At 43.5% G+C, this 10,964-nt stretch overlaps 1 protein-coding gene across 1 annotated transcript in view; it reads left to right on the top strand.

The window, feature by feature from the left end:
• The window catches only part of LOC147637333 (putative calcium-binding protein At1g02270), a 28,244-nt gene extending 17,840 nt beyond the window's left edge, over positions 1 to 10,404 (top strand). The window contains exons 9-10 of the mRNA XM_086799106.1: positions 9,617 to 9,727; positions 9,807 to 10,404. Coding sequence (XP_086655232.1) covers positions 9,617 to 9,727; positions 9,807 to 10,145 — 450 coding nt within the window. The 3' untranslated portion in view covers positions 10,146 to 10,404. The remainder of the gene's footprint in view (positions 1 to 9,616; positions 9,728 to 9,806) is intronic.
• The last annotated feature ends 560 nt before the right edge of the window (positions 10,405 to 10,964 follow it).

The following is a 10,964-nucleotide window of genomic DNA, read 5'->3' as shown; positions in this document are numbered from 1 at the left end:
TAGGGGAGTCACACACTCATGCTTTTCATGAGTTGACTTATCCCCACAACTCTCTCTCTCTCTCTCCCTTGCTTCTCTGTGTATGTCTCCCATGAATGATCTCTAAACCCTAATTACAGGTTTTCTCCCCATCAACTGGTATCAGAGCAGGTGTTTGTCCCTCCCTCTCCCCCTTCTGCTGGTCGTGCTCTCCTGCTGGCTGCCCTTCTGCTGGTCGCCTCTTTCTGCTGCTGGCTGCTTCCTTTTCTGTTGGCCGCCTCTTCTCAGCTGGTCGCCTGGTCTCTGCCCAGCCAGTAGGCGTGGGCTGGCTCAACTACTGCCCAGCCATCAGCGTGGGCTGCCCCAGCTGCCCAGCAGCCAGGCGGGCTGCCCAGCAGCCACGAGCACACGGCGCAGGCAAACGGCGCAGGCAAACACGAGCGAAGGCAAATCAGCCAGGCGAAGAAGAAGCGCTGGGCGTTTGACGGCATAAACAATCGTGCGTCAACACATAAGGGTGGCGTACAGCAGGTGAATCGTGGAGATCTGGTCGTGGGGGTCAGCCACGTGCAGCCACGCTGCCCAGCTGCTAACGTCGAATCAGCAGTACTTCCACGCTGCCCAACCAAAATAGCATTTTCAGCGCAGCAGCAACCTCAGCAGCAGCCAGCGCCCAGCATCAGCCGTACCTGCACAAACGCTTCATCTTGATTGGAGCAGCCATCAAATCTGCAGCACAAGTACCCCTCCTTCTCACCTGCACAAAACAGAAGCTGATTCCTGCAACAAAAATTCAGCCTGCAAATTGGATTAAATCAAAGGTATTTTGCTTCAATTTTGGATTTTCCTTGTCAAATCAATCAATTGAGCAGGTACAGGTGCCCAATTGCTCAATTTTTGAGCAAAATTGGCAAAATTGGGTGACATTGGTCACAATCAGGATAAATTTGCAGGAAATTGGTCAAATCAGGATCAATTTGCAGGAAATTGGTGTCGAAATTTGGGGCTTTTGATGTAATTGTGCAATTAAGCACTCATACATGCTGTATGATGTGAAAAATTGTACATTTGGGCAAAATCGCAGCAAATTGCAGCAAATTGCAGTGCAAATCAAGGGGCTTTTGTGCCGATTTGGTCGATTTGCATGCAGGCAATCGCATTTGATGCTGTGGTTAATGTGCTGATGCCTTACAAGCACTCAATGTGCCTGTAAATCAAGGGGCTTTCATGTATTTGATGTATATGTGGCCAGGGGGAAGCATCGTGAACACTCTGGATGCCTTTATGTGCGTCAATGTACCATGTATGATCAAAAATTGATCTTAAATCAAGGGGTTTGTATGCTTGTTGAGCTTGGCAAAGCAGCAGGCAAGACATTTATGCCTTGAATCTTCAGAAATCAGCTTGCAGTCAAGGGGCTTTTGCCCAATTTCTGTTCGGGACTGTTTTATGCAGTGTTCGGGACTGTAAAAGTCTGATTTTTACTCATTTGGACAGCCAGGAGAGCATTTATTGCTATTGTACCTGCTGGTACAGATTTGGCACACCTTTGTGCATGTTTTGGCATGGCTGTACACTGTTTTGAGTGATCAAAAGGTTCAAATTCAGCTGCTGAAATTGCCGGTACAGGTTTGGTACATCATTGGTGAGCACTTGGTACTGCTGTACAGTACTTTGGACGGGCAAAAGAGCACATTTAAGGTGCTGTCCAAAATCTGCAGCAACCAGATTTTGGTGTTTTCATCACAAAAAGTGAGAGAAAAGTTGCATTCTTGCTTCCGCAGTGGGAGATAAAGCTTGGGAGAACATTTGTAAGCACTTTGTGTGCTTAGGGTGCAGTGTTTGCACATTTGCAGGGAGTCAGGCATTACAGGTTGCATTTTGCTATGGCAACCACAGGTGAGAGCTCTTCATTGCTTCACATCAAGAAGCTTGAAGGCTCGCATAATTATGATATTTGGCAAACCCAGTGCTACAATGTGTTGCTTCAGAAAAAGCAACATAAGCCTATCAAAGAAAGGGGTGTGATGCCCGCTTCTCTTACGGCTGAAGAGTGGGAAGATATGGATGAGCTGGCAAGATCTACTATCATGTTGTCTGTGTCAGACTCATTACTTTTCAGCATTCGTGAAGAGAAGACAGCTTGGGGAATGTGGCAGAGATTGCAGGACTTGTATGCCCAACAAAGTGCCTCAAGCAAAGTGTATTGGTTGAAGAAACTCATAGGCCTTCAGATGAAGGAAGGGGCTTCTATGACAGCCCATCTCAATGAGTTTAATGGTATTGTCAGCCAGGTTATAAATCAAAAGTTGGCAATGGACGATGAGTTCAAAGCCACTTTTTTGTTATGCACTTTGCCAGAGAGTTGGGACACATTCAGGACAGCCACTAGCAATTCGAATGCTATGCTGTCATATGCAGATGTTGAGGGTGCTCTTCTTCAAGAAGAGATGAACAGGAAGAACAACTCTGTTAAAAAGTCCAATGCAATGAATGCACGTGGGAGATCCCAGCAAAGGGGTAAAAGCCAAGAAAGGGGAAGGAGCAAGTCTCGCTCGAAAAAGGATTTGGAATGCCATTATTGTGGCAAGAAGGGACACATTAAAAAGCAATGCTACAAATGGAAAAATGATCAGAAAGAAAAGGGAAAAGGCAAAGACAAAGAGAAGGATGAAGCCAAAGATGTAAAGCCAAAGGGCAAAAGTGGAGTCAAGATCGAAGAAATCAATGTGTCACATGCAGGTGGCAGTGAGGATGAGGTCCTCTTTACGTCTTCACTTGATGCCCATTCACTTCTTACAGGTGGTCATGGTATGCACTCATGGATCATTGATTCAGGTGCCTCCTTTCATGTCACAGGTTGCAGAGACTTGTTTGTCAGGTACACTGCTGGCAATGAAGGAGTGGTTTATTTGGGTGATAACCATGCATGCAAGATACTTGGCAGAGGTGATGTGAGACTTGTGTTTTCAGATGGCTCACAGCTTATGCTCCATGATGTCAGGCATGTGCCTGAGATCAAGAAGAATCTGCTTTCTACTGGACAGCTTGATGATGCTGATTATGTTACCACATTTGGTAGTGGAAAGTGGAAGATTAGTAAGGGCTCACTGGTTGTTGCCAGAGGCTCTAAGGTGGACACTCTATATTTCATGCATGCAGGTGTTTGTCACCATGCTAATGTAAATGCAACCGAGCTGCCGGAAATTTCTATGTGGCATAGCCGGTTGGGACACATGAGTGTCAAAGGAATGGAGCAATTGTCTCGTTTGGGTTACTTGCCTTCTCTAAAGTTTTCAAGTTTTCAGTTTTGTGAGCATTGTATATATGGTAGGCAACTACAGTGCCCCCACAAGAAAGCTCTTGGACAGAAAGATGCTCAGTTAGAGCTTGTGCATACAGATGTATGTGAGATGCCTCAGCTTTCTTTGGGAGGGGCAAAATACTTTGTGTCTTTTATTGATGATGCCACACGCAAGGTGTGGGTTTATCCTCTTCGTTTGAAGAGTGATACATTCTCAGTGTTTGAGAAGTTTGTTGCTCTTGTTGAGAATCAAACTGGCAAAACACTGAAGGCTTTGCGTTCCGACAATGGTGGAGAGTATACGTCCAAACAGTTTCAGGACTTTTGTGATGCTAAAGGCATCAAGAGGGAGCTCTCTACTCCTTATGATCCTCCACAAAACGGGACAGCAGAGAGGATGAACAGGACCATACAGGAGAAGGTCCGTTCTATGTTGTCACATGCTGCATTACCTCATGGTTTTTGGGCTGAAGCTGTTATGACAGCCGTTCACCTTATAAACAGGTCACCTAACACGAGGCTTGGTGGGAAAGTGCCAGAAGAAGTATGGACAGGGAAGCCTCCGTCATACAAGCACTTGAGAGTGTTTGGTTGCGTTGCGTACGTGCACATACGCAGGGAAATGCGCACCAAACTTGATCCTAAGTCTCACAAATGCATATTCCTAGGATATGGTGACAGAGGTGAAATGGGGTATAGACTTTGGGATCCCATGAATAGAAAGATCATACGCAGCAATGATGTCATTTTTGATGAAACATGCATGTATAAGGAGCCTGCAAGGCAACAGGAGCCTGGCAGAGTCATCTTTGATGATGATGGACATCATGGACAACAACAAAGGGCTGTAAATCAGCCATTACAGCAGGAAAACCAGCCCTTAAATGGTGCTGAAAATGGTCCAAATGGACAGCCAGAGATGGCAGAAGATATCCCTATGGATATACCACAGTTGGAGGATATACCGGGCATGATTTTTCAGCCTTATGGCATGGAACAGGAGCCACCAATGGGTGATATGCAGGCTGGACAGCAACCTGCAAATGATGGTCATTGGGTACGGAGGTCCACTAGACCCTCTAGAGCCCCTGACAGGTTTGTTCCAGGGGTTGACTATTTGATGCTTACTGACTGTGGGGAGCCCTCATGTTACAAAGAGGCTTTACAGAGGGCAGACAAAGCTCTATGGGAGCGTGCCATGAAGTCAGAGATGGATTCTCTGCATAAAAATGGAACATGGAAGTTGGTGCCTTTGCCTGCAGGCAAGAAGGTTTTGCCATGCAAGTGGGTATACAGGCTCAAAGTTGCATCAGATGCAAAGCCAAGATACAAAGCCAGGTTAGTGGCTAAGGGCTTCAAGCAGGAATATGGTGTGGACTTTGATGAGATCTTCTCTCCAGTGGTCAAAATGACCACACTTAGAGCTGTGTTGGCTTTGGTTGCGCATGATGATCTGGACTTGATTCAGATGGATGTGAAGACTGCTTTTCTTCACGGTGATCTCCATGAGGAGATATATATGCAGCAGCCAGAGGGTTATGCAATAAGTGGGAAGGAAAAGCTTGTATGCAAGCTGAAAAAGAGTCTTTATGGACTCAAACAGGCACCAAGAGAATGGTATCATAAATTTGATACATTCATGAAATCTCAGAAATTCAGGAGAAGTGACATAGATCACTGCTTGTACACCAAGAAAGCTTTGGATGGCAGTCTATTGATTCTCATTTTATATGTTGATGATATGTTGATTGCCGGGAAATCTCGTAAAGAGATGGATGCATTGAAAAAGAGGCTGCATGAAACCTTTGATATGAAGGATTTGGGTGATGCAAATCACATCTTGGGTATGCGGATACTTCGAGACAGAAATCAGCATGTGTTGTATTTGTCTCAGAAGGAATACATTGGCAAAGTCTTGCAGAGGTTCAATATGGACGGGGGGAAGAAAGCTAGTACTCCTTTGCCTCCATATGTGAAACTCAGTGCTATGGACAGCCCACAGTCAGATAGAGACAGGGCTGATATGGCCAAGATTCCGTATGCTTCAGCTTGTGGCAGTCTCATGTATGCCATGGTTGCCACTAGGCCGGACATTGCATTTGCAGTGGGAGTGGTTTCTAGATACATGGCCAACCCTGGCAAGAAGCATTGGGAAGCAGTGAAAGGTGTCATGAGATACCTGAAGGGCACACAGGATTTGTGCATTTGCTTTGGCAAACAGGATGCATTAGTGCATGGTTACACGGATTCGGATTATGCCGGTCATCCAGATAACCGGAAGTCTACTACCGGTTATGTGTTTACATTCACAGGAGGTGCTGTGTCATGGATATCCAGGATGCAGAAGTGCACAGCCTTATCTACTACAGAGGCCGAGTATATTGCAGCCACAGAGGCTTGCAAGGAGGCATTATGGCTATCTCGGTTAGTGGTTGATTTGGGCTATACAGGGGATATTCCATTGTTGCATTGTGACAGTCAGAGTGCCATTCAGTTGGCAAAGAACCCTGTTTTTCATGCAAAGACGAAGCATGTGGATGTGAAGTATCACTTCATCAGAGAGGTGATAGAGAACAAGCAAATTCAGCTTGTTAAGATTCATACGGATGACAACCCGGCTGATCTGTTGACGAAGAGTTTGCCTCCGGAGCGGTTTGCTCATTGCAGACACTTGATGGGCATTGGATGAGGCCATTTTCAGCCTTGATATGGCCTTGTATATTATCATGTACATGCTGATTTTTTCTTTTCCTTTACTTAAGGGCACTTTGCCTTTAAGTGGGAGGTTGTTGGGGTAAAGGCGTTATGCCCACCCTTATAGTGTGTACAAGCCCATAAGTTATAGTACATAGTACACTTAGTACTTTTAATGTACTAAGTGCACTATGTGTACTAGTGCAATATACATGTGTGATAGGGGAGTCACACACTCATGCTTTTCATGAGTTGACTTATCCCCACAACTCTCTCTCTCTCTCTCCCTTGCTTCTCTGTGTATGTCTCCCATGAATGATCTCTAAACCCTAATTACAGGTTTTCTCCCCATCAATCTGTCTCTATCTTGAGCACTTCTAATAGATTTCTTTGCAACTTGTAACATTTCTTGCATATCTTGCAAAAAATTATGTGCTGCATTGTGCTGAAGTCCTGAAAATCCCACGGTAATAGGTGATCTAGGTTGAAAACTGTACATAAGCATAAAAGGACTAAAACTTGTACTCCTATGCTTAGTACTGTTATATGCAAATTCTAACATAGAAAGATAATCCTCCCATGAACTCTGTCTTTTGGATACATATGCATGAAGCATATCCTCCAAAATTTGATTTATCCTTTCAGTCTGGCCATCAGATTGAGAATGATCTGAGGAACTCAAATTCAAAGTTATTTTCAACTTCTCAAAAACAAGCCTCCAAAAGTCACTTGTAAACTTAGAGTCCCTATCACTGACTATGTCTTGCAGTAACCCATACAGTCTAAACAATTGCTCGATAAACTGCCTTTCTAATTGCGTAGCTGTAATGGTCTTCCGTGTCGGTAAAAATCTAGCCATTTTTGTCAAGCGATCCACCACAACCCAAATGGAATCGTGGCCTTGACGTGTTCTTGGCAATCCGGTAATAAAATCCATGGAAATACTTTCCCATTTATTACTTGGGATTTGCAAAGGATGCAACATCCCAACCTGTCTAAAGCATTCAACTTTATTTGCTTGACAAACCTGACACTTGAGCACATAATCTTCTACATATCCTTTCATCTTTGGCCAATAAAAAGTGTGTTTCACTAAAGCTAATGTCCTATGTACCCCAAGGTGTCCAGCAAAAGGGGCGTTGTGACACTTCTTAAGAATCTTGGACCTAATGTCCGAGATCTGGTACACAAATTTTTTCATTACGGAATAGTAAACCATTGTGAATCATCCACTGGCCTCCCACAGCCTGAATGGTAGACTTCTCAGTCACTGAGTCTTGGTCAATCAATGAGCTCCCGTCTTGGATCCTCTGCTAATATGGACCAAAATAACTATCAGTCCTGCAAAGCCCTCTCAATGACTTAAATAAGTTAGTAGAAATCTCGGTGAACGACAAAGTATTCACCTCTCTGATCCGACTAAGCGCATCTGCCACACTATTCAGGGACCCCTTTCGATAACGGATTTCAAAATCAAAATCTTGCATTAACTCAGCCCATCGAGCTTTTCTTCCTCTCAAATCATCGGCATTACACACATACTTGATTGACTGATGATCAGTAAATACCACAAACTTGGAGCCATATAAATAATGCCTCCAAACCTTGAGAGCATGAATGACAGCATAAAGCCCCTTCTCAAGGGTTGGCCAACGAGATTGAGTGTCATCCAGCTTTCTACTCTCGAAAGCAACAGGTCTACCATCTTGGAATAGAGCAGTCCCGATCGCATATTCACTCGTGTCAATCTCAAGAACATAAGGCCGACTAGGATCGGGTAGTGCTAAGGTAGGTGCTTTCTTGACTTTATCTTTCAAAAGTCTGAAGGCCATATCCAAATCATTATTCCAAGAGATAGGCTGATTTGACTTACGTCCACGACCTTTCAACAAGTCGGTTAAGAGGTCCTTGGTAGCAAGAGTAGCCTAAAAAGCCCAATCTGAGTTAACCATAAGATTGGTCTCTTTTGGTGAGACCTCCACTTCATCTTCTTCTTGATTATCTTCAAGCTTTGGTCTTTGCTTCAAAAAACAGTTTTTCTTCTTTATGATTATTCTTACCACATAATCCATATCCATTATTGGTTTTGTTGGTGAAGCCCTTGGAGAAATTCTTGGTGTTGGTGTAGCCCTTTTGATTTTGCTTTGAGAAGTAAGCCTCCCCTTCATTGTAGTTAGAATTGGAACTTCTTTGCTTGATCTTTCTTTCCTCCTCTAAAAGAGAAGCTTCATTATCTACTAATTTTGATGTTGGTAGATTTGTAAGAGTGGTAACAATATTACTATACTCTTCATCTGAAAGACTCTCGAGTAAGACTGCAATTGTGATGTCTTCGTCTATGACAACTTTGATAGTTGCCAATTGTGTTAGCATGCTTTTCATCGAGTTCAAATGTAAGGAGAGAGAGTCATGTATATAGTGATTCAGATTGGGTTGGTGATTATGATACCTAGCAATCCACCAATTACAGGGCAGCCTTCACTGCCACGGTAGATTGTGTATGCTGAGGAGATTATTGGCCGATCTTCGTGATTGTCAACAGACACCCATTACTATTCTGAGTGATAGTCAGTGCTATGGTTGTGGCACGAAATCCCATATTTCATGCACGTACCAAGCACATTGAGATCCATTAAGATTACATGGAGGGGAGATCAACCTATCTTATTGCCCTACACAAGATAATGTTGCCGAGCTATTTACAAAGGCTTTGTCTAGAGAGAAGTTTGAAGCCTTCCGAAAAGCTTTAGGCATAGAGAGTGATCTCCTACCTTGTACAAGTTCATACTTACACTACAGGGGGGATTTGGAGGCAAATGCATACCCAAGAACACCCTTTTATTTCACTTATGGTGTCCTTATCCTTGTACTACTCGTTGTTGATAAACTCATTCCAAGTAATATCTAATAGAGTTGTGTGCCATCTCTTCCTCACGATTGCTTCATTGTGTATGTGGGTACTGCGTACTACTGCTGCTAACCCTAATACAGGTTCAACAAATTTGTGGAGAAGTCTTCAAAATCAGCCAGGAATCTACCAAATCAGTCGTGAAACGTAGTCTGGAGAAATAAAAGTGGACCAAAAAAAAAGCCCGTAACAGATGTGACAAGTGATTCATATGAAGCCCATTCAAGAGGAATGGGATGTATTATGTGTGTGCTTAGAAGGGAGCATGTATGTTTGGAAAATACACATTAGACGTGTGTGGATGAGTATGTATTGGCCCTTCCTCTCTAAGTTGTGTGATGTGTGTGGGTGATATGTTGAGTACCCTTGTCATGAGTGATATGCCATGTATAATCTTGTATCCATGTCAGTTGTTTGTGTTTGAAAAAGAAAAGCAATTGTCTTGTGGGGATACGTTGAGTTGGAATATAATTGACACATGTGGAGTGCCTCGTCATAAGTGACATGCCATGTATAATCCTGCATCCATGTCAGTTGTTTGTGTTTGAAAAAGAAAAGCAATTGTCATATTCTGGGGATACGTTGAGCTGGAATATAATTGACACTTAATACATTGCCACTCCAACCAAGCCAATGCCGCATACCCTCTTGTCAGCTGGTCCTGGGCTGCCAGGGGAGAGAGAGAGAGAGAGAGAAAGAGCATTGAAACTTGAGCATTTACTGGCTTGCAGCTGGGACTCACAGAAGCATGTTCAGAAGGCTTGACAAGGATGGAGATGGAGCAGTTGATGCACATGATTGACATTGATGGGAATGGTGTTATTGACTACAATGAGTTTGAGGCAAGTGCTCACAAGCCTTGCATGTAATGGCTAGTATAAGATTGACTCAGTTTTACTGATTTAATTGTATCTTGGACAGGCCTTTCTTGCTGTGGAAGGGAGTAACTCGACTCTGGCAAGTCCAAAAGTGCCCATTGGAATAGCAGGTCAACTATATGATGCTTCGACAAGCATAATCAAAGAAGTCACGCCAAGGTTACAAGAGGTGGAGGAGCTTTGGACAGCCAGTGGCCCCACATTGCAAAACACGTCCAAATTAGAAAGGCTTCACAGATTCCATATTACGGAAGCATTCCTTTTCCCCCCTGAGGTTGAAGACGGGTTTTGGCCGGAGGAATATTCCCTGTCTGACCATGCGGCCGTGACAGTCACTTTTACATCGCCAAGGGAGCTCAACAGGATGCCATCACTCACCTGATTGTGCTGGCATTGCCAAAGACAGTCAATGGGATATGCCATGACTCACCTGATTGTGTGGGCAGTAAGTACATGGTGGAACGGCTTTTGGTAGTGTCTGATATGTACTAACAGAGACCATGGTAAAAGACATACCACTATACATGTAACATTAAAGTCATAATTGTAAAATTGATGCAAACTCTTGAGGGATAGAAGAGCATAGTGAGCATCACGTGCCATAATGTAAGTTGTAAATCTATTTTCCTTCCATCTCTCAGGCACCGGCCTCCATATTTTTGTTCCAGGCGTAGGGATTTGAACCCACGACCCGGTTAGTCATGAACTAACCACTTCTTCAAGAGCTCTCTGACCTATTCCATCGGGGGCTCCTAAATTTAGACCTTCAGCGCACATTCCAAGTTTAAAGAACTATGAATTACACAATCTTATCCATGTCAAAAAAAAAAAAAAAAGAGAGGAGTGGAGTCGTGTTTCTCACGTATGTTTTTTGGTGTGCATATTCACTCTTTTTTGTGCATATTAATTAATGCGCATTGACATGGCGTTAATTAACAGGTCTATACATTAAAAGGAGCAGAACCTCCACTCAAACCCTTCAAGTGCTATAATGTTCACAAAAATTTAGAGCAAATTGCTTACAAACACACAATATATATATTTAGTTCCATGATATTTTAAAACAGTTCAAGTGAGAAGACAAATTAAACACTCTACATAAAGAGATCCAACAGAGCCTTTGTTGGAAAATCAGAGCATAGTCTCTGCACAAGGACTACTTTAAAGAAAGCAAGCATCGTCCTTTGGCAAACTAGCATAT

This window comes from Cibotium barometz, chromosome 6 (assembly GCF_041138505.1).
Source record: "Cibotium barometz isolate CiBa-2024 chromosome 6, ASM4113850v1, whole genome shotgun sequence".
Lineage (NCBI taxonomy): Eukaryota > Viridiplantae > Streptophyta > Polypodiopsida > Cyatheales > Cibotiaceae > Cibotium > Cibotium barometz.
The sequence above is the reverse complement of the archived record's forward strand: the minus strand, read 5'-3'. Positions and strand labels throughout refer to the sequence as shown.